The sequence below is a fragment of the Lissotriton vulgaris genome, chromosome 5 (assembly GCF_964263255.1).
Source record: "Lissotriton vulgaris chromosome 5, aLisVul1.2, whole genome shotgun sequence".
NCBI classification, from domain to species: domain Eukaryota; kingdom Metazoa; phylum Chordata; class Amphibia; order Caudata; family Salamandridae; genus Lissotriton; species Lissotriton vulgaris.
Window position 1 is genome coordinate 1,564,456,940 of NC_141693.1, and position 24,507 is coordinate 1,564,481,446.

General features: G+C 47.9%; 1 protein-coding gene across 1 annotated transcript in view; it reads left to right on the top strand.

Annotated features, from left to right (window-relative positions):
* Positions 1 to 24,507, top strand: part of LOC147715169 (uncharacterized) — a 146,263-nt gene that overhangs the window by 35,315 nt on the left and 86,441 nt on the right. Inside the window, exon 2 of the mRNA XM_086919773.1 lies at positions 22,192 to 22,293. Coding sequence (XP_086775899.1) covers positions 22,192 to 22,293 — 102 coding nt within the window. The remainder of the gene's footprint in view (positions 1 to 22,191; positions 22,294 to 24,507) is intronic.

The following is a 24,507-nucleotide window of genomic DNA, read 5'->3' on the forward strand; positions in this document are numbered from 1 at the left end:
CATTTTACTATATTTTCCATCCATCAGCTTTCCCAAACTTAAAACAAGAATGAGCCATAGTAGGAGAAAAAGTATACCTAACACAATCCAAAGTTCAAGCCATGGTGAAACCAGATATGTATTTGCAAGTTGGTGAAAAAGTTATTTTACTTGTTCCTTGAAAGTTTTGTTTGTTGGCGTTGTTTCAGGCTCACTGGGATCCCCAGAAAAGGTTTTGAAGTTGATGAAATAGCCAGAGGCAGATCTGTCAATGGTTGGTATTGCATCTGTAATATTTGAAATCGCTGGAGCTACTAGTTCACTTGACATGTTAGTATAGTCGGATGCTACATCATTGTAGATGGGAGTTTATTGACAAACTGTTATTTGGGTTTCAAGAGGCACACGTTCCATGGCTTTGTTGCATAGTCCTTCTTTTCTCACTGCAGATTCTTCAAAGGTGATGAGTCTTTCAGTTTGCACCTCTTAGATGGTAGCAAGATTTGGTCATCTGCTACATCTTTGGAGTCCACTGGGCCTACTACTTATTATCGACCACATGGTGATGTTTTTCCAGGTCAAATGATACAGAGCGTTCTCCTTTCTTCCAGCGAGGGGCGGCAGCAACACTGTTCGTGATCTGTGGACTGCTAGTACAGGTACTGGTTTTCTGTAAGAAGGCCCAAATTCCTTCTTATTCGCTATTTTTTCTCTGACCAGATCCCCAATCTTTGGAATCCAGACCGGTCTTGCTGGGACGGGTGGTTTTTCTTCATTGCTCGTTGGCTTCTGTATGATGTTGCTTGGACTTCTTCTTGTTTAATTTAAGTCCTGTAAAACAGCCAAATGGTCTTTGATATCAAAGGGTTTTTGTTCTACCACTGAAGTATGAGGATTGAGGTCTTCGATCATCATTCTAGTACCGAAAAGGACTTCATATGAAGTGATTCCACCCAGAGAATTTCTTGGCAGGTTATTAAGACTACGTTGGACACTTATTAGATGTTTGACCCACCCGTCACCCGATACTAATACCCTAGCTGTTATAGATTGCTTTACGTCACGGTTTTTTCTTTCCACAACCAAATTTCCCTCAGGATGGAATAGACTTGAGTACCGCATTGCAACGCCCAAGCTGGCCATGGCCTTCTTGTAAGCCCTAGAGCTAAAAGCAGGACCCTGGTCAGAATATAGCGTGCCGATTGCGTATGTGCCGATAAAGACTCGCAAATCTTTTATAACAGTTCGGGCGTCAGCCGAGCGCTGGGGCCTCATCCAAATGAATCTTGTCCTAATACTTGTGGGACCGCTTTTGTCCATAGGCACGTCTGAGCGTGGATAGTCTAATGCTAACAATGGTGTCTGTACAGGGCTGGCTACACTGTAGACAGGAATCTGGTGGCGCTACAAGCTGTGATCTCTGTAGCAGACATCTCAATTAATTTCAAATTCGTAAATGTGGGCGCTCATCCCTGGCCACCAGTACATCTCTTGTAATTCTAGTAGAGATTTAGAGATCCCTTGATGTATCAGACCCTCTCCCATATGTGCTTCTTGAATCAAAGCACCTCTCCGATTCCTGTTTGGGATTACCCTATCCCCTACTCAAGGGATTCGAGAAAAAGGAACGGAGTCGGCATCAATTATGTATGAATATTTGAGTGGATAGTTTAGAGGTAACGCTGTTCCGCTGCCTTTGCTTGTGGCATTGACAGCTAGCATTGTTTCACTGTCTATTTTTATTTTTGAACAAGTGATTGCAGCTACGGAAGCCATTTGCAAAGCTGCCTTCGCGGCTTCATCAGCTAATGAATTCCCTTCAACGTGAACGCCATCACGCTGATGACTCAGTGTATGCATCACGTGAGTCTTTTGTAGTTCTTTCTGTAATAAAATTACTTGTTCCCAAAGCATTTTATGCTTGATTGTGCCACCATTTGCGTCTTTAAAATCATTTTGAACCCAGTTCTGCAAATATTCATTGTAAGACTGGACGCAGTAATACGAATCGCACACTATGAGTGTGGGGAATTCGCAATCGTTATTTTCCAGCACCATCTTGAAAGCCTGTAGTTCAGCTCGCTGAGTTGTACAGTCTCCAAGAGATTGAGTTTTAGTGACCATAGGTCTGAATTTACCATCGCGCCAGCGACTTTTAACAATCGTGCACGCCGCACTATAAGCATGTTTGCCCCCAATCGCAGGCCGTGCTGATCCGTCTGTATATATTATACAGCCGTAATGTTCTAGAGGCCGAATCTCAGTGGGCAGAGGACATTCTTGTTCGTATTGGAGACATTTTTGAGTCTTCAAGTAGGGGTCAAAAATGTATTCAACGTCTGTTACAGCAAGAGAATTAGCCCATTGTATCCATCTTGGATGTAAAGCTTTTGCATTTTGAATGCTTGCCTTTGTCACTGCCTCTAAGGCATGTACAGGAGTAATGACTTTTATGCATTTACCTTGTACGAGGGCTCTCTCTTTTGCTACTGCAGTTTGAACTGCTGTCAGAATTTTCTCTGTTCAAGTGAATTTCATTTCAGCTTGTGTGTACACGTGTGAATTGTAAGCTATTGGTACCTTTTCACCTTCATTAAAGGTTAGGTAAGTAAATCCGCATCTCCCTGGGATGATTCGGATTACAAGGTTTCGTTCATTTACGCGTGTCTGTAAATGTGTGTTGCTAACATGTCTGTTTGCACTGAATGCAAAATTTCTGTGTGTTTTTGAGTCCAATTAGTAGGTTTGAAATCAGGTTTGATAAATTCGTAGAGAGGTTTAACCCTTTCTGCGTAGTTTAGAATGTAAGTTCTTCCGAAACTCAGGAATCCTAGGACTGGCTGTAAGTTTTTCAGCGTTTTTGGAGGTTGGAGCAGCGCACATTTTTCTAAAAAGTTTGCTGCCAGGCTTTTGCCTTCACTTGAAAGTTTGTATCCAAGAATAGGACGTTGAGGTGGGCAATTCTTGATTTTTTAAATTTGAATTTGTACCCTTCAGAGGCCAATCCAAGTATTATGGTGTTCACCCTGGTTAAGTGCCTGTCCAAGTCATCATCTGTAAGAATGATGTCATCGACATAAGATACTGCCTCATCATCATATGTTTGCAGTAACTGTGTTACTCTGGCTTAAAATAACCCAAGGTCTGTTCTTGAATCCCTGTGGAAGATGACAAAAGTGTTTTTGTGTCCCCATTATTGAGAAAGGTGTAATGTTTTGACAGAAGAAACCGTTAGAAATATCTAATGTCATTTTATATTTTTTGCGCACAATGTTATTCATCAGTGCTGCACTGTGTGCATTTGGTACTGCAAATGTTTTGCAACAAGAATTTAAATGTCTGTAGTCCAAAACTAGACGATATGTTTTGTCTGGTTTGGAGACAGGAAACAAAGGATTGTTCATGGGCGAGGTGCATGTTTCAATCACCCCTTGGTATTCAAGTTGATCTAGGATCTCCCTGACTTACTTGCTTTTTAGATTCTTGTTTAACTGGATACTGCTTCTGAGCAGTTGGTTGATTTTTTAACTGGATCTTATGGTGAGGAGAATCCTCATCCCATCACACATGGTTTTTGTATAATGCTGGTGCCTGGGTCACAGCCCATTTTCTGGCATAGGTGTATTTTTTATGAATAGGAATATGATTTGAGAAGGCTGGCATAATGATCTCTTCCCCATGTGGGCACTCCCTGACAAATTCAGGTGGCCAGTCTTTTTCAGCCAGAAGGATGTCATAACCTTTAGATAGTTTTACCCAGAAGAGTGCTTTTATTTTCCTAGTTATGTCCCCCTCTATTCGGAGTGTTACTTCATATAACATATGTGGTACACTTACCCTGGTATCTGCAGTTTCAACCTGAATGCATTCATTCAGGTCCACTGTCGCCAGATGATCCTTCAGGATCTTGCGAGCTATGGTAACCTTTGCTGCGCTGTCCAGCATTGTCTGGGCCCCCTCCCCGTTCTTGAGTTGTGTCCTCAAGATCCTCGGCATGTCTGATTTTAAGACTTGCTACCTTCTTTTTGGTAAATTGAGTTTCTTATTTTTCGGAACTTGTTGATCGTCCTTGGACTTCCCGCGTTCTTCTTCGTGTTCTGATCGTCCTCTTCTTTCGGATTTCTGTGAGGAAGTCTGAAAGGTACGAGAGGAACGTGCATCAGTATATTGATATCTATCAGGTTTTCTTAAATTATCCCTATTTCTCAGGTCATACCTTTTTTCTGAGGGCTCCTTTTGAGGAGACCTTCCTCTGGATTTAGAATGCTTCTCCTTAGGACGTGTCTGTCTAGTATTTTCCCACTTCTTTTTAAAAGTAGTGAGAGTTTTTTTTAATACAAACTTTTTCAGGATTTTCTGTTAGTTCGGGATTTACTGGTTTCCCTCCCAAACTATCTCTTCCCAGTTCTTCATAGGATTTTTCTATTATTCTGGCCAGTTCATATGGTTGCTCAGTTACATCAAGTTATTTTCGTTTTTGGCGGATTGCCACTGATGCTGCTTCACCTTTAATATTAGCTAATATTATAGCTGAGACCTGTTTGAAATCCTTGAGTAACTTCATACCGAGATTTAAAGCAGGCTCTGCCCCGTATTCATTTTGAATCTGTTTCAGGACGTCTGGTATTACTGCCATGGACGGAATACCATGTGTTCTTGTGTAGATTGCAGCAAAGACTGTACCCCAAGTGTCACAGTCCTCCAGGTGTGGTGCGATCCCCATTGGTAAACAGATTGTTAGAATTCTGTGTCTCTCATGAGGTGTACTATCGGGAAATACTGCCTCGATCTGAGTAATTGTTTGAGCTAACCAGAATGGAATTTGTTCCCTTTTTGTGGGTGATTTACCAATGACTGATTGTATAGTCTGTGGTGTAATTTTGTTTGTGTTCCCTTGATGAAGAGTTTGCTGTGGAATTCTTATAGCAGGTTGGACTGTTAGAGTCCGCATGACATATTGAACCAATTGTCTATGTATTTTAATTAATTGTTTTAGCTGAGCTACCAGTTCTGGACCTGTCATTTGTTTAATGGCAGGATGTGGTGTATAGCTGGCTAGTACCGGCCATGTTGCTCTTGGTCTACCTAGTGAACCGAGCCTGGTAATGTGATTTTGATGTTGTAGGGCGCCTTTAAACCAGAGCTGATGCTCTTGGTAAGTTTGTGGAATTTCAATGTCCTTGAAAGGAACGTATTCCGCTGGATGTTACTCTATTTTATAGAAGTGGAACACATGTGTTGTTGGATTTGCTTGTGGAAAGATAATCCATGAATAGAATACCTCTGTCTGCCGATATTCATGTGCCTCTATGACAAAATTTACCCTACCACCTCTTGCTGATAGGCCATTTTCTATGAGCTTTATAGCTATGGTTTCCTTACGTTTTCCGGGATGATTATAGCATCCGGGTCATTTTGTTGGAAACCTGTAATGTCTAAACCCGGTTGGGTTGCATTTACTGCAGTTCCACTGCCTCTGGGATTATCATCGTCGGTATACGACATTTTGTTTGAAAGTTTTGCAGAGCAACTTTCAAGGAAATAAAGATAAGGTGCATGATATTTCGGAACACGGTATCTTTCAACGTTAATCAAACAAAATACTAATAAATAGGATTTTTTGTCCTACTCAGTAATGGTGGATTTTTTATCCTTCAACCCACTCCAGAAGTCTATTGGAGTATTTTATGGGATAAAGGGTTCTCTGTGAAAAGCACGACTGAGTTACTCTAGTATCTAGCTTTAAATTTGAGCCTTACGAAACGTTGGGCGCCATGTAGTATAGTTCCTATATTCCAAATAGGCTCTGCGAATTGGAATATTATATATTATAGATGTGACATAGGACTTATGTCAGCTAGGTGGCTATCGAATATATTAGACTTAATTGTGAGTGCCAGCTAGCTCAGAGGTCACTAGAAACTTTCTTGAGTTCACAAGAAGGGATTTAGTTTCTGACAACTGCATAAACATGATAACTTTGTTTCCCCAACATAAAACTGATCTTCAGAGTCGTGGAAACAATAGATAGATATTTTACTCAGTCATTCGTGCATCCTTCGTTTCACCAGAGGTGCAGAGAAATAGAGAGACGGGCGTTTTCAGTAAAAGAGTATTTATTGAACAGTCTTCTTTCTCATGCAGAAGAAATTAACTGCTACAATCGTAATACTGATTGCAAAGTGTAATGCGTATAGTAAGAAGAGTATTATGAAATAATACTGTAAAAGCATGTTATAGTTCCTAGACCATAGATAAATACATACATAAATAACAAAGGCTAAAAAGTTCTCAACTGGTGCTTCTAAAATACACCTACCCTGATGTACCTAACCTAATTCTAGTACGAGGGAATAGGTAAGTGGGGTGTAGCATAAATTTAGTATTCTTTGCCAAGAATCTATCCAAGATTTCTCTTAGGGTCTAACCAGCTCTGTACCTTGGTTTTAGAATGAAGGAGGTCAGTCTCAGGACTCGATTTCCCAACAACCCGCAAGGGTAGCTTGGAAACACTGGAGCTGGATTTCTCGGCAAGAGAAAAGAAAGCGTCTCACTCAGTGCGTCTGCTGGAGGGTCGGCTTCCTTCGGCACTTGCTGTAGCTGGATGCGTCGGGCAAGTAGATAGTGGAACTGCTCCAAACCACCGTGTGTTTGCTATAGCAAGGGTGGGCATATTTATACCGTGGAGGTGCTGAGATTGACGTAAAGATGGACATAATAACGTCATCAAAGAGTCTCAGTTCTTTGAAAACTCCATGAGTTCTTGGACAAGTCAGTGAGCTATGTCTAAATATGGTTATGATTTGTATGCCTATATAAGGATATGGTGATTTATACCTATATAAGGGCATGAACCAGGAAAATTACACTAGGGTCCTAAAATGCTATACAACACCTCGTCATTGGGTAGCATGCCCTAGGAGAGTGCTAAGGTGTTTTTGACAAAGTCGTCATTTTTTCCCTGTCAGTTTTTTTCTATCTTTCTCTTCATTATGGTTCCAAATTGATCCATTCTTTATGTTGTGGTACTGGTAAATTATTGCAACTCCGAGTGTTGTGTTTTGTCAATGATTTAATGGGTGTATGAAGACATTGCTATTTCTCACAATCATTTCCATCTCTGCTGTGTTGTTGCTAAATTCACACGTTTTGAACTAACCATTGCACTTTTTTCAGGTTGTGACCCTTCATATGCATTGGTATTTGGTGTTTGTGAAATATTTGTCTATATGCATCTGTACATAACGTTGAGCTCATAGTAAAGTAGCTGTAACCAGTAATTCCTATATATATATATTATCCCACAATCATAATAGAACCAAAGAATATTTAAATCTCGAGAAGCTAGAATGTATCACTTCCTTAAAAAGTCGACAACTCATCCTGGAGTCACCGCTAAAACACTTGCAAATTAGGTTCCCCACACAAGTTAAAAAACATAGCAAATATTGCCACAAATGGCATGCACAAAATAAGGCACACACTTTCCCCTGGCCCGAGGGAGAAACATTTGACACTAACACAATCAAACACATGAGGGCACACATTCAGATCAAATACATAGGACAAAACAAGACCAGAAGAGAGGCACTGTTCGAACTGTGGGCTATCTTCCAGGAGGTCCAGATCGACAATCCTATCCCAGAACCAGCATGAAAGGCGTCCGCACCTCCCCTGTCATATGTGGGACTGGAGGTGTTCTCCCTGATGCCTGACATCCCTACGGTCCCTGCAATTGGTTACACCAATACGCTGTTTGAGGGAGCCAGAGGTCCCCCCTACTGGACAATGAACTGTCCGATCCAGACATAGGAGGCGGACAGACTAGCGGCCCAGGCAATCCCAGCATCACCCCACTGGTCTGGGTGAGCATGTTCAGGCAACAAGGAGGTTCATAGCGGGTCTGGACAGCGACACGACTGGCAATAGCAAGGAAGAAAGTGTCAGTCCCCCGGAATACAACAGCAAAGGTGAGATTACAGGGTTGGCCCACAGACCAAAGGTAGAAATAGGAACCGACAAAACACCCAAAAACACACACATTCTACTGTCCGCCCCAGGCCAATCGGAGGTCACGTTGCTTGTGAACAAGACATCATACAATTTTCTGCTAGACACAAGGGCAACAAGGTCATGCCTACAGGAAGGGACAGTCCCCTTATGAAGAAGCACTGCAGTTATACAGGGAGTCTTGAGTACGGAGGCCACGATCCCCATCACAGAACCCCTTAAGTTGGAGATGGGGGGAATAGGGTGAGGGTATAGTTAATATATTTTCCCTCATCCCTGACTAATATATTACGGCGAGACCTAATGACCAAGTTAAACTGTCCATCTAGTTTGCCAACAACAGAACTATAGCCTGCACCTCCCTGAGAGTTTCTTCCCGAGCAAGAATCCAGACCAGCGAAACACTGCATTGCTTGTACACTGGCAAGGAGAGTCCCAGCCAATCAGAAACAGTTTGCTGCTGCAGTCCTTGAATATAAGGGAAATTTCTTTGAACTATATGAGTTAGCTTGGTAGTGAGCATGTCACCCACACCACCTCTTAGTTGAAGCCGCAAAAAGAATGTGAACCTTTATAGCCAGCAAGGTATGAAAGGAGGAAGAGAGTTGGGGTTGCGACATGCACATACCTATTGGGTCCCCCAAGACTGGGTGGAAAGCCGGGCCAAGACCCATAGGGGCAATTGCGTTAACAGCCAGACCACATGTACCTCCAAGATCATCGAGCTCAGCCCCTACCCATGGCACCTCCACGCACAAGAAAGTGGCACAGATGAGGTTGCTTGGCACTATGTGGTGCTTTCCCCATGCCTGAAACCCCTTTCTTCTGACGAATGCAGTACCCAAGCATATAATGATCATTGGAGAATCATCACGTAGAGCAAATAGAAAACCACCCCAAGGAAGTGTCCCCGCTGGCCACATGGGGAGGAAACCTGAACATGGGTTGAGCAGGCAGCCACACGTAACCACCACGCAGCAGCCCACTGGGAAGGGTTAAAAACAGGAGCAAGCCTGACACAAATTGAGTAAGATTGCCCTCAAGGGGGTTGCGTTGGCAGCGAGCTTGCAAATGACACCAGTCTTGAAGGGGGCTTCACTGCTGAATCTGAGAGGGTTTCAAGCCAGTCCTATCAGCATTGGTCAGGGAGGTTGGCAGCAGCCAGACTTTAGAGAATGTTACTACTGTCTCAGAATGGGCCACACGGTCGACCAATGCTTCCTAAAAGCATATCATGAACAAAGATCGATGATCGTGGGCCAGTCCCTGCAAAATCTTCAGCCACAAAAACAAGCCCTGGGTAACCCAAATGCACCTTACATTCAGCCACAGGGAAGTCAGACAGCCACTGCACCACCGGAACAGGGATCAGGTAGTTGGTCAAACACTTGACAACAGCCGCAACAGACAGGGAACTCAGCCCAACAAGGATAGGGGCCACAACCATGGCAGGGAGGGGTAACTGGGAAGGCAATGTCTTTACACAACCGCAAAACTCAGTAAGCTCGAACCCCCAATGCGAAGCTTCCACTTCACGCACACTTCAAAATGTATTTAAAAAATAAAGAAAAGTGAGACAACATTAGGAATTTATGCCTTTACTTCTGTTCTAAAAAAAACTCTGGCCTGCAGTATGTTTTGTTGATTAGGAATCCACAATAGAGTTCCCTAATAGGGTACCTGCGGGAACACATGCCCTACTCTGCTGCTTATCCCCCAGGGTGGGGTTGACTGGCCACACCCCAGGGGGTGGGCAGCCTGGCAAGGGGCAGCTGCTCCCCGACCTGTGCATAAAAGCAAGCAACCTAGTCCCCTCACCCAAGTCCAACTCAGATGGGTTCCAATAACAAGATCAAACTGTCCCCCTTCTTGGGACCCCAGCCCAGGACCAAAATTCCTTCATGGAATGAGGTTTCAACAGCAGCATCCCCATATAACCATCAGCCTCCATGCCAATGGAGGCCCCCTTTTCAGTTCCAAAATGAAGCACTGTTCCAGCTTCAGGAGCCAGTTTTCCCTCACACTTGGAATGATAAAAATTCCGTAACCTCCTTAACACACACATAAAATCCGACAGATTGTGAAGTACTGCATGGCACTGGATCAGTTCTGGCCTCGCACCGGACTGCTATTTATTAACATTCTGCCTCCTCTATTCCCTCAAACATCCAAAAACCTACTCATCTGTCATGTCCCTCCAAAACAACAAAAATAGCATGTCACCGGTTAGATGTCCCGGGCCACAGCTGGGGACAGCAGGCCCAAAATATCCTGATAAGGTGAAGTCAGAGGGAGAGGGGGTGCAGGGAAGGAAAGAGTCTGCAAAACTCCATCACATGTCTATGCGAGATACTCAGAAATATGCTCGCCAGCTAATACATACAAAGGCTAGCACACACCATCTGGCAGATGCAAGAAGCCCAATATTGAACATCTTTCCGACCATCTCCGGTACACGACCATAGAGACAGCCAATCACATAAGACCTAAGAAGGCGCCCAACAACCCACAAAAGAAGCCCAAAACCAGCCCAAATGAAGCCTCTAGAAAAAGGGCATTGTCAAGACACCTGATACCACTAACGAGAATCAAATTGTATGCCGCATGCCTGGATTAGAGGAGCACACACGTGACCTCAGGGCATATTGCAATCCCCAACAACAACCAATTGCAACATGCCCCCTCTATTTACATAGCCCACCCATGTGTAGGTGAAAAGGCTCCACCTGCTTTGAAAAAGCACCCTCACCCATACACTAGGGAAGGTAGGATATTAGACTAACGATGCCCATAAAACAATAGTCAAATAAACAAAATCACCCACATGCACATGAAGATCACCCACATACTGAAATATCCTTTTCTGTCATGGTGAGGGGGTAGAATCAATGACCCATAAGGAAAAACCCAAGCGACCCATGAATAATCACCCACCGTTTTTGTAATTAGCTACCCTTATAGGGGGCCACCTTCTGGTACCCCACTAAAGTTGTGCAAATGCACGTGAAAAGCACACCCCTACAAAGAAAGGCAAAGGAACCCCCAATAATGTTTTTTGATGACATACGTAAGAAAAGAGCTACAATGGTTCCGTCGGGTATGAGAAATTTGTACTTTGTGCTGGTACTGTGACCGAAGCTCTCTGTTTTATTAGGGACAATGAAAAAGCGTCTCCACCGGGGTTAAAATGCTCAAATTGATGCAAAAAAATCCGCCCTAGTTTGCAGATTTTCCACTGTAACAAACCTTTGCAAATCACTTTCAGATCTCAAAGGCAACCTTTCGATGCCACCATTGGTCTTCCTATACCTCAATTTCAGAACTTGACGTTGACTACCGCCACGTCACCCAACTTTTGGGTACATTGATTCAATACTAGATCAGCTGTCTGGTTATTTTCCTGTCCCAAGGAAGATCTGCCATGAAGCTTTTTGAGCCACCCTTTCGTCGAAACGTTGACGATATATAGAGGTCCATTCCCACCGGGGTCTAAGGGTCCAAACTGCAAAATAAACTTGCACTCTATCAGAGACACTTGATTAACCAATATTCTGGCCACACTGGGTGCATTGCTTCTTCTGTATATCTTGTATATAGAATTTATGTTTTGTTTTCACCAATGTGTATATAACACTCAGTCATCCATGTCACTTGAGCACCTTTGTCACATGAATGCATCTTCACTTTGTTTTTATTGAATTGTAGACACTTGAAAAAATGCAAATATTTCTTTGATTAAAAGAAAGAGTAAATTCTTAAGACTGCATAAATTGTTGTTCTTTTGTGTTCCAGCCTACTCTCACGTGCAAATGTTGTAACTATTTTTGGGATTAATTCTGAAGCGTATAAGCAATTTCTCATACCCGAAGGAACCATTCAATCAATCAATCATAGCATTTGTAAAGTGCACTATATACCCTTGAGGGTCTCAAGCCGCTGTGGGGGTAGGGGGGTGGGGGGGAGGGGGGGCGAGCTGCTACTGTTCGAAGAGCAAGCTCTTGAGGAGTCTTCTGAAGGTCAGTAAGTCTTGGGTCTGCCGTAGGCGGATGGGGAGGGTGTTCCAAGTCTTGGCTGCTAGGTGGGAGAAAGATCTTCCACTGGTGGTCACTCTTTGGATGCCGGGGACAGTGGCAAGGGCAGGTCTCTCAGGTGGGGTGTGATGTGGTTGCAGCGAGGGATGTTGAGGATCAGGCGTGTGGAGGCGTTCTGGATGCGTTGGAGCAGTTTCAGGAGTTTGGCCAAGGCTCCTGCATAGAGGGCATTTCCTTAGTCCAGTCTGCTGCTGACGAGGGCCTGGGTGACCGTCCTTGTTTCGATGGGGATCCACTTGTAGATCCTGCGGAGCATGCGGAGGGTGTTGAAGCAGGAGAAAGAGACGGCGTTGACCTGCTTCATCATGGAGAGGGTGGAATTGAGGATGACTCCTAGGTTGCGTGCGTGATCAGTTGGTGTTGGAGCTGTTCCTAGTGCAATCGGCCCCCAGGAGTCGTCCCAGGCCGAGGGGGGGATCCGAGGATGAGGACCTCCGACTTGTCCGAGTTTAGCTTCAGTCGGCTGTTCTTCATCCAATCGGCGACGGCCTTCATTCCTTCGTGGAGGTTGGTTTTGACAGTGTGGGGGTCCTTGGTGAGGGAGAGTATCAGCTGGGTGTCATCGGCATAAGAGATGATGTTGAGGTTGTGCAATCGGGCGACGTGGGCGAGCGATGCCATGTCGATGTTGAACAGCGTTGGGCTGAGGGATGATCCCTGGAGTATGCCGCAGATGATCTCGTGGCTTCGAAGTGGAAGGGGGGGAGGAGGAGGCTCTGTGTTCTGCCGGAGAGGAATGAGGTGGTCCAGTCCAGGGCCTTCTCTTGGATCCCGGCGTCATGGAGGTGTGTTCGTAGTGTGCGGTGGCAGACCGCGTCGAAGGCGGCTGACAGGTCCTGGAGGATGAGGCCTGTGGTTTCTTTGTTGTCTAGCAGGGTTCGGATGTCATCAGTGGTGGCGATGAGAGCAGTTTTGTTGCTGTGGAACCCGGACTGGGACTGGTCTAGGATGCTGTTTTCCTTGAGGAAGCTGGTCAGTTGTTTGTTGATGGCCTTCTCAATGACCTTCGCCGGGAATGGGAGCAGGAAGATGGGTTGGAAATTCTTGAGGTCCTTGGGGTACTCTTTGGGTTTTTTGAGTAAGGCGTTGATCTCGGCGTGCTTCTAGCTTTTGGGGAAGGTCGCTGTCTCGAAGGAGATGTTGATGGCTTTCCGGAGATGGGTGCAATGGTGGTGCTGGCTTTGTTGAAGATGTGGTGTGGGCAGGGGTCTGATGTTGTTCCAAGAGAGCAGGCAGTTAGTGTGGATGGTGGTCATGGGGGCGAAGGACTCAGTGGTTGCCAGGGTGGTCGCGGCATTGAAGGTGTAGTGGATGTCTGCGATCTTGCGGTGGAAGAAGGTGGCCAGCGAGTCACACAGGTCTTGCGACTGTGGGATGTCATTGGTGTTGGAGCTGGGTTTGGAGAGTTCCTTCACTATGTTGAAGAGCTCTTTGCTGTTGTGTGTGTTGTTGTCTAGGTGGTCTTTGAAGGAGGCCCTTTTGGCGGATCTGTTGAGTTGGTAGTGTATGCGGGTGGCCTTCTTGTGGGCTACGTAGCTTTCCGGTGTTCATTCACGGAGCCAGTTCTTCTCGAGATTTCGCCATGTTTGCTTGGAGGCCTGGAGGTCTTCAGTGAACCAGCTAGCTTTCTTGCTGTTGTGGCCGTTGGAGGGTTTCTTGAATGGTGCGAGGTTGTTGGCGCAGTCGTTTATCCACTGTCTGAGGTTGCAGGCAGCAGCTTCGGGGTTGGTCGGGTCTGCAGGTGTGCTCCGGGCAAGGGTGGTGGATAGCTGGTCTTCGATGACTTTGCTCCTGCAGAGGCAAGGTATCTGTTGGGCGTGGTGGTGCGCAGTGGGTTTCCGGAAGGTGAGGTGGATGCAGCGTTGGTCGGTCCAGTGGAGCTCGGTGGTGTGGTCGAAGGAGACGTGAGTGCTTGCGGAGAAGATGGGGTCAAGCGTGTGTTGCTGCGGAGTAGGTGGGTGTTGTGACGAGTTGTCAGAGTCCGAGGTTGATGAGGTTTTCGATCAGGGAGGAAGAGTTGGAGTCGTTGTTGTTCTGGAGTTGGTAGTTCAGGTCCCCAAGGAGGATGTAGTCCGTGGCGGCGAGGGTGTGTGTGCTGACGAAGTCGGCGATGGAGTCGCTGAACTGTGGTCGGGGTCCGGGGGTCTGTAGACGAGAGTTCCTCTGAGGGTGGTGTTGGGGTCGGTGTGGATCTGGAAGTGCAGGTGTTCGGCAATGCTGAGGGTGTCATCAGTGTTTGTAGAGACTTTGAGAGTGTTCCTGTGGACTATTGCGATTCCTACTCCATAGGTGCGGTCCTTGCGGGTGATCTTATAGCCTTCTGGGATGGCTATGGCGATGTCGGGTGCTGAGGAGGGGTTCAGCCAGTTCTCCGTCAGGAAGGCGATGTCTGGGGTGTTAGAGTCGAGTAGGTCCCAGAGTTCAATGGCGTGTTTGCGGGCAGAGCGGGTGTTGAGGAGGATGCATCTGAGGTGTTTGGGTTCTTTGGTTGATGGTTTGGCAGGCCGGATGCTGGTGAAGCAACAGTTCCAGCAGGAGAAAGGACGTTGGGCGCCCTTCGGGGCGCACAGGTAGCAGGTGTGTTATCGTCCGGTGTTGAGTGTGTGGAGGGTGCTGGAATCGTAGTGGAACAAAAGGGGGTGGTGATGGACGGAGCATCTGAATCAAACACTCACACCCAGTCAAAAGATCTGGGTTTAATCCATCACCGTTCTTTAGCCCACTCTGCCACCCCAGTTCAGACATGGCTATATGCAAATCAGTCTGACCCTGTGCCTCATGGGAACAGTCCAGCCCGAACTGCCAAGCCATGTCTTACCTGGACCAGAAACAAGCTTCCGAGGACCGGTTTCTGGCATTCCAGCCGTCTTCAGCCCGGCTTGCTTGAATCCAGTGGCAAAGTGAGGAAGGGACTCACGTCTGAGCATACCCTGCCACACTTATGGTGGCCAAAAGTGGTACAAAAGGGGGTGGTGATGGACGGAGCATCTGAATCAATCAAACATTCACACCCAGTCAAAAGATCTGGGTTTAATCCATCACCGTTCTTTAGCCCACTCTGCCACCCCAGTTCAGACATGGTTATATGCAAATTAGTCTGACCCTGTGCCTCATGGGAACAGTCCAGCCCGAACTGCCAAGCCCTGGACCGGAAACAAGTTTCCGAGGACCGGTCTCTGGCATTCCAGCCGCCTTCAGCCCGGCTTGCTTGAATCCAGTGGCAAAGTGAGCAAGGGACTCACATCTGAGCATACCCTGCCACACTTATGGCGGCCAAAAGCGGTTATGTTATGTTATGTTAAGTGCTTTTTATAAAGCGCGCTGACACCGAAGCTTCCTGGCGCTGATAGACAGAATAGATGAGGAGGGAGCAGAGTTAGCAAGATCTAACCAGAGGTGGGGAAGAGGTGGGTTTTCAGCATTTTCCTATAGGTCAGGAGGGAAAGGGAGGATTTGATGGGGAGAGGGAGAAGGTTCCAAAGTGCGGGAGCCAGGTGAGAGAAGCGGCGACCGCCGAATCTCTTGGTTTTGCTCTTGGGGGTGATCAGCGAATCTCGGTGGGCTGATCGAAGATTGCGTGTGGGACAGTGAGGGCGAATGAGGGATTTTAAGAAAACGGGGCCAGGGCAGTGAAGTGCTTTAAAAGTAAGGCATGCCACCTTGAAGGCAACCCTACGATCGACTGGGAGCCAATGAAGGCACGTAAGCAAAGGCTTAGCTGATTGCCATCTGGGGGTGCCATGAATCAGGCGGGCCGCCTGGTTCTGGACACCTTGGAGGCGTTGTATAAGATACTGCGGTAGGCCGTGGTAGATGGCATTAGAAAAATCCAAGCGGGAGAGTCCCAATGAGATGACAGTTTGGGTGAGTGCCGCAGGGGGAAGAAGGTAACGGACTTTGCGGATCCTCCGGAGTTGGTACATACAGGAGGAAACCACCACTCCAACTTGAGCTCTGAGGGAGAGTTCGGTGTCAATGATGACACCCAAACTCTTTACTGTTTTTTCAGGGGTGGGGGGGTCCAAACCCTGGCGGCCAGAACTGTGGACCCCAGTAAACGTGGCTGAGCCCAGGAAGAAGGAGCTCAGTTTTACCGGGGTTCAACTTCAGTTGGTTCTGGTTCATCCAAAGTTGGATGTGAATCATGGCTCCGTGAAACGTTTTAACAGCATGTGGTGAGTTGAGGGAGAAAATGATTTGTAGATCATCAGCATAATTATAGGTGACGATGTCCCATTTCGAGAGTGACTGAATGAGTGGCCGGAGATAAATATTGAAGAGAAGTGGGGAGAGGGAAGATCCCTGGGGGACACCACAGGACGTGGGGGTTTGTTTAGCAGTGTAGGGGCCCAGACGGACCGCCTGTGTTCTTCCCGTAAGGAAGGATTTGATCCACTCAAGAGCAACGCCCCGGATGCCTGCCTGCTCGACACGGTGGAGAAGGATGTTATGATCCACCGTGTCGAACGCGGCCGACAAATCCAGTAGCACGAGGGCCTGGGGAATTCCCGCGTCCGCGCCGCTCCTGAGTGTGTCAAGGACTGCCAGAATAACGGCTTCAGTGGAGTGAGCAGGTCTGAAGCCGGACTGATTCGGCTCGAGATAGCAGGAGGTTTCTATGAAGCTGGACAGGCAGCGGGTAACATGGGCTTCCATGAGTTTGGAAAAATAAGGAAGGAGTGAGATGGGGCGATAATTTGACGGCTCCGACATGTCCGCCCCTGTTTTTTTTAGGAGAGGTACCAGAATGGCGTCCTTAAAGGCAGTAGGACAGATGCCACTGCAGAGAGATCTGTTCATTAGATGTAAGACAGTGTCTGGTAGGTTGAGACAGATACTCCGCAGGACAGAAGGTGGGCAGCAATCATTCGGAGAACCAGATTTCACACAAATGGCTAATTCTGACAAGGAGGTGGAATCTAGAGCAGGGAAGGAGGTGAGGGTCAAAGGGTTGTGGGAGGAATTATCCGGTAGTGGCGGTTGGGGGAGTGGAGGGATAGATTTTTTTATTTTTGAGATTTTGTCTACGAAAAAGGAGTTCAGAGTATCACAGGCTTCCTGAGTGGGGGTCTGGGCAGGAAGGGTTCTGTCATCTGTGGTTAACTCATTCAGAACTCTGAATACCTCCTTAGATTTATCAGTTGCCTGGGAGATCCTGTTGGCGAAGTGCTCCATTTTGGCATAACGGATAGCTGTTTTGAAATCTTTACGTGTGGCCAGATAGGATTGTTTGGCTGAGTCCAAATAGTCATGTCTCCAGATGCGTTCTAACTGGCGTGTTTTTAATTTCCGGAATTTAAGATCGTCGGAGAACCACCTGTGAGAGTTCCGATGTCTAGTACAGGGGAATTTGACTAGGGGGGCAAACCGGTCGCTAGCCGACTCTAGCCAGGAGGCAGTATCTCGTTCTAGTCCGTCGATGTCGTTAGGATCATGGATGAATGGGCATGAGTCGGCCAGGGCGGTGAGGAAGCCCTGGGAGTCGTATGAGCTCCATTTACGGGAAGAGCCACCAGCCATCAGAGGGGCAGGAGTCTGGCCGTCAACTGTGATGATGGTATCCACTAAGTAGTGATCAGACCAGGCGCATGGAGATATGTCTGGTGGGGACAGTGCCAGATTGTAGGTCCAAATCTGGTCCAACATGTGTCCCTTGATATGGGTGGGTTGAGAGACCTGTTGGACGAGGTTCAAATTTCTCAGAGTCTCAAACAGCTCGGTGGCATGAGGGCCAGCATTGGTGTCGCCAAACCAGTAGTTTAGGTCCCCAAAGATAGCGAAGCGGGAGTGAAATGTGAGGAGAGAAGACAATTGATCATTCATAGTGGAGGAAAAGGATGGCATAGGGTGTGGGGGCCGATAAATTAGGAGGAAGGTAAGAGGGCCAGTATTCGTTTGCACACTAATGAGGAGATTCTCCACCTCGGGGAGGGGGAGAGAATAGGAGGAAATGGAATTAAGGCGTTTGGATATGATGGCCGCTACCCCACCACCGGGCCGATCGCCAGGTCAGTCAGCGTGGAGAATGTAGTAGTCAGGGGGGAGAGCCGCCAAAATATCCGGTAAAGATTCTGAAGTAAGCCACATCTCCGTGAGAAGGAGAATATCTGGATTTTAGCTGGAGAGCAAAATGAAAATATCCTCAGAATGTTTTATTAGCGAGCGAGTGTTCAGGTATGATACCCTAATGGATGTGGAGTTCCTAGTCGACGTGGTTGAAGATGGACATCCGCCGACAAGGGATTGGTCAAGACGCGAGATACCGGCAGCAAAGATGTGCTGCAAGACCATAGAAGATGGTAGTGTGGCAGAACTCTGTAAATCTCTGAGTGCTTGGGGGGAGTATCTGATGAGGTGGTCAGCATGGCGTGCCCTATGGCCCGTCCTGGCGTGGACGGGCGCAGACGGGCTTGCCTTTGGCGCGCGGACGTGGAAGGCACATAATATAAGTAGGAAGATGGAGAAGAGGGTGTGGCCTAATTGTCGAGGGGGCGTGGCCTGACCAGGCTTCCCCACAGTGATGATGTCACCAGGAATGGAGGCCCGCAACAGCGTTTAGATCGGCCATGCAGGGGAAGTGCTAGCGAGGGTAGGTGAAAACAGTTAAAATCACAAAAAGAAATACAATTTTTAAATGAAACTCGTTGCTCCCGGCTTTCCGCCTCAGGAGTTCTTTCTATCTGTCAGCGTTCGGGTTTTGGCGCGCTAAATAGGCGGAGGGGGTGTGGCCTAATTGTCGAGGGGGCGTAGCCTGACCAGGCTTCCCCACAGTGATGATGTCACCAGGAATGGCGGCCCGCGACAGCGTTTAGATCGGCTGTGCAGGGGAAGTGCTAGCGAGGGTAGGTGAAAACAGTTAAAATCACAAAAAGAAATGCAATTTTTAAATGAAACTCGTTGCTCCCGGCTTTCCGCCTCAGGAGTTCTTCAAAAGTACAAAAGTACAAAAGGGGGTGGTGATGGACGGAACATCTGAATCAATCAAACACTCACACCCAGTCAAAAGATCTGGGTTTAATCATCACCGTTCTTCAGCCCACTCTGCCACCCCAGTTCAGACATGGCTATATGTGTGAGTGTTTGATTGATTCAGATGCTCCGTCCATCACCACCCCCTTTTGTACCACTTTTGGCCGCCATAAGTGTGGCAGGGTATGCTCAGACGTGAGTCCCTTGCTCACTTTGCCACTGGATTCAAGCAAGCCGGGCTGAAGATGGCTGGAATGCCAGAAACCGGTCCTCGGAAGCTTGTTTCCGGTCCAGGGAAGACATAGCTTGGCAGTACGGGCTGGACTATTCCCATGAGGCACAGGGTCAGACTGATTTGCATATATCCATGTCTGAACTGGGGTGGCAGAGTGGGCTAAAGAACGGTGATGGATTAAACCCAGATCTTTTGACTGGGTGTGAGTGTTTGATTGATTCAAATGCTCCGTCCATCACCACCCCCTTTTGTACCGCTTTTGGCCGCCATAAGTGTGGCAGGGTATGCTCAGACGTGAGTCCCTTGCTCACTTTGCCACTGGATTCAAGCAGGCCCGGGCTGCAGACGGCTGGAATGCCAGAAACCGGTCCTCGGAAGCTTGTTTCCGGTCCAGGGAAGACATAGCTTGGCAGTTCGGGCTGGACTGTTCCCATGAGGCACAGGGTCTGACTGATTTGCATATAGCCATGTCTGAACTGGGGTGGCAGAGTAGGCTAAAGAACGGTGATGGATTAAACCCAGATCTTTTGACTGGGTGTGAGTGTTTGATTGATTCAGATGCTCCGTCCATCCCCACCCCCTTTTGTACCGCTTTTGGCCACCATAAGTATGGCAGGGTATGCTCAGATGTGAGTCCCTTGCTCACTTTGCCACTGAATTCAAGCAAGCCGGGCTGAAGACGGCTTAAATGCCAGAAACCGGTCCTCGGAAGCTTGTTTCCGCTCCAGGGAAGACATAGCTTTGCAGTTCGGGCTGGACTGTTCCCATGAGGCACATAGTCAGACTGATTTGCATATAGCCATGTCTGAACTGGGGTGGCAGAGTGGGCTAAAGAACGGTGATGGATTAAACCCAGATCTTTTGACTGGGTGTGAGTGTTTGATTGATTCAGATGCTCCGTCCATCACCACCCCCTTTTGTACCGCTTTTGGCCGCCATAAGTGTGGCAGGGTATGCTCAGGCGTGAGTACCTTGCTTACTTTGCCACTGGATTCAAGCAGGCCCGGGCTGAAGACGGCTGGAATGCCAGAAACCGGTCCTCGGAAGCTTATTTCCGGTCCAGGGAAGACATAGTTTGGCAGTTCGGGCTGGACTGTTCCCATGAGGCACAGGGTCAGACTGATTTGCATATAGCCATGTCTGAACTGGGGTGGCAGAGTAGGCTAAAGAACGGTGATGGATTAAACCCAGATCTTTTGACTGGGTGTGAGTGTTTGATTGATTCAGATGCTCCGTCCATCACCACCCCCTTTTGTACCGCTTTTGGCCGCCATAAGTGTGGCAGGCTATGCTCAGACGTGAGTCCCTTGCTCACTTTGCCACTGGATTCAAGCAAGCCGGGCTGAAGACGGCTGAAATGCCAGAAACCGGTCCTCGGAAGCTTGTTTCCGGTCCAGGGAAGACATAGCTTGGCAGTTCGGGCTGGACTGTTCCCATGAGGTACAGAGTCAGACTGATTTGCATATAGCCATGTCTGAACTGGGGTGGCAGAGTGGGCTAAAGAACGGTGATGGATTAAACCCAGATCTTTCGACTGGGTGTGAGTGTTTGATTGATTCAGATGCTCAGTCCATCACCACCCCCTTTTGTACTGCTTTTGGCGGCCATAAGTGTGGCAGGGTATGCTCAGACGTGAGTCCCTTGCTCACTTTGCCACTGGATTCAAGCAAGTCGGGCTGAAGACGGCTGGAATGCCAGAAACCGGACCTCGGAAACTTGTTTCCAGTCCAGGGAAGACATAGCTTGGCAGTTCGGGCTAGACTGTTCCCATGAGGCACAGGGTCAGACTGATTTGCATATAGCCATGTCTGAACTGGGGTGGCAGAGTGGGCTAAAGAACAGTGATGGATTAAACGTAGATCTTTTGACTGGGCGTGAGTGTTTGATTGATTCAGATGCTCCGTCCATCACCACCCCCTTTTGTACCACTTTTGGCCACCATAAGTGTGGCAGGGTATTCTCAGATGTGATACCCTTGCTCACTTTGCCACTGGATTGAAGCAAGCCGGGCTGAAGACGGCTGGAATGCCAGAAACCGGTCCTCGGAAGCTTGTTTCCGGTCCAGGGAAGACATGGCTTGGCAGTTCGGGCAGGACTGTTCCCATGAGGCACAGGGTCAGACTGATTTGCATATAGCCATGTCTGAACTGGGGTGGCAGAGTGGGCTAAAGAACAGTGATGGATTAAACCCAGATCTTTTGACTGGGTGTGAGTGTTTGATTGATTCAGGTGCTCCGTCCATCCCCACCCCCTTTTGTACCGGAATCGTAGTGGAGATGGGTGCTGTGTCATTCGTGGGGGCCATGGGTTCTGGCGCTGGGCGCGGTCCAGGGACCGGCGCAGACAGGCTTGCCTTAGGCATGCCATCAGCGCGCCCGCTTTGCACGGCCGCGCAGCGGCCACCATATAAGGGGATGTGGAAGGGAGGAGCAGCTGGGAGGCGGGAGCGGGCGCTGAATGGGTGGGCGAGGCTGCATGGAGGCAGTGGCGGGAAGAGGCGAGGATACAGAAGGAAAAGAGGGAACAGGGAAGGGGCACCAAAGCATTTGACAGAGGGGCAGCAAAAGTAATTAAGATGGCACAAATAGTCAGCAAAGGGGCAGCAGAAGTAAAAAGTGTGGCACAAAACAGTCATCAAAGGGGCAGCAGAAGTAGTAGAAACGGCACAATGGGCATCAGAAGTAAATAAAAACGGCACAAAAAGATATATTACAGCCAATTTTCTCTGCTGCTTTGTGGAGAATCCAATACATGCTCTGTCTTTTGACTGGCTGGGTTGACCTCACAATTAGTAATGACCACAATCATATTTTGCCCCAGATATATGCTTTGGCATGCATTGAGGTGCACTGGTGCATCTGTTTTCCATTTAGATTTACTAACGTATGAATGTGCTTTTTTTTGCAGGGTGAAAGGAAAGAATCAGGGTTGATGAAACGCAATCATGCAATCCCCGACTTCCCTACCTACCATCTCAACTCACTATTAATCTCTTCAGAGGATATGAAGGTGGGTGTTTCTTTATAAATTTTCTTTTTTCTCATCACTTGCCACTTTTATTCACCATCTCTTTTTTCCTTAGCACTGTTTTGTTTACTGTCTCTGTTTTTCCGTGGCACCCCATGTGGGAAAGTGGGTTTCTGTTGCAGTTACCCCCCTTTTTGCCAGACTACTGACTACTTGATGTGCCCTTGGTCCCTGCCAATCAGGTTTCCAGGGCCTGTGTTCTTTACCCAAAACTAACCCAATTAGCATCTCTAGCCACAGATCAGTCCCCGGTAAATTGTACCACAGGTACCCAGGGCATTGTGACCAGAGAATACCTCTAAGGGTTGCAGCACTTATTGTGCCACCCTTAGAGGTCCTGTACCACCACACACACACGCACTGCCTTTTCAGGCTGTGTGTTTTGGTGCAGAACAAAGTGAAGAGTCGACATGGTGTACATCTCTGTGTGCCATACCTACAACCCACTGCCCTGGCATAGGTCAGTTGCCCCTCTCGCTGGGTGCACTATACCAGTGTTGAGGGTACAGATGCATGAGGCCTGTACCCCTACAGTGTCTAACTCCATTTATAGACATTGCAAGTGCAGTGCTGCCATTAAGAGTATATGGTACTGGGAGTTTGTCATTACAAACGTCACAGCATCATAATGGGTACACTGAAAACTGAGAAGTTTGGTATCAAACTTCACAGCACATTAAACCCACACTAATTCCAGTGTGGGATTTAATGAAAAATGCACACAGAGAGCCTCTTAGAGATCCCCCCTGAAACCTAACCCACCACTAGTGTCCAGACTGAGTGGCTGCTGTCAGCTGCCACCACCAGACATGTTTCAGGACCCCTGGGTCGAGAGCCTGCTGCTCTCTGTGGCCTGAAACAATACACATCCTGGGATGAGGTGCCAAGCCTCCTCCCCCAGGATGGGCAGGGTTCATGAAGGGGAAGCTTCAAAGGCTTGCCGCCTTTGTGAGTTTCCTGGGGCCAATTGCTGCTTTCAGCAACTGGTCCCCACTGGTCCTGAACCCCACTTTGGGCAGAAGAACTGGTGGGAAAAACAAGTGAGGAAGAGAGGTGTGCCCAACTCTGCCAACTCCACCCCTCAGGTGGTCATGGTGAGGTGAAGCACAACTCTCAGTCTATGCCATCTTGAAGATGGGGGGACTCAGCCAACCAGGGACGGGCACATGCCCCCCTCCCACCTGCCTTTTACCTGCTTGTAACACCCCTAAATCTAGTATTTAGGGGCACCCCTGAACCTTGCTTCCTCAGATCCAGAGAAGAAAAGAAGAAGAAGGACCGAACAGCCATGCAGCAGCTAACAAGAAGAAGATGCTCACTAACTGGGCCCTAGCCTCACCGGCATGTCTCTCCCTCAAACCTGCTCCTGTGAAATTCCAGTGTGTCCTGCAGCCAGCAAACTCAAAAACCCCAGAGGACCTGCCTGCCTTAACTTCTAAAAACTGCTTCTCCCGTGAACACCGGATTTGTTCAACTGCAAGCTTTGGCAGCAGCCGGAAATCGCAAATCTGCCCCACTCTGCACCCACAATCCACGGGCCAAGCTCGAGCAGGCAAACACCACGATGAGGTTGCGCGGCTGATCCTGTACTGTGATCCAGCCATCCCTGACCTGCCTCAAGCCTCCAGTCGATGCCTGCAGTCTAAATTCAGAAGATACCCCTAACTGCGACCAGGAGTAGATAAGAAGATCCAACCCCAAAAGACACCCCTGCACCCGACACCCCATGGCCTTGTGTGCCCAAACCAATGGTGCCTAACCAACCCCTTAATTTCTCAGCTTACTTCTTGATGTGGTGGTCACACCCAGAAGTCCTTTGTCTCCCTGCCTGCAGTGCTTTTGCAAACCGGAGGTTCTCCATTGGAACAACAGGGCATCCAACGTCGAAACAGCACCCTGCACCCCGCCACCCTAGTGCTGCAGAGGGTGCACCTTTGGTGCTAATTTGTTTCCCATTTGCCCTGAGCTAAAGTCCAGGAGCATTGCCCCCATAATCCAGAGGCCTGCTTGCCAGCAGCCACCAGCCTGAGGTCCCCTATTCCCTATTTGATAACATTGGCACTTTGCACCCGGCCGCCCTAGTGCCGGTGAGGGTGTAACTAGAGTGCATCCTTGACCCTGGGGGAACCCTTGTTCTAACCCCAGAATCTCAACTAAAAATCTGATTACTTACCTAAGAACTGATAACTATATTTT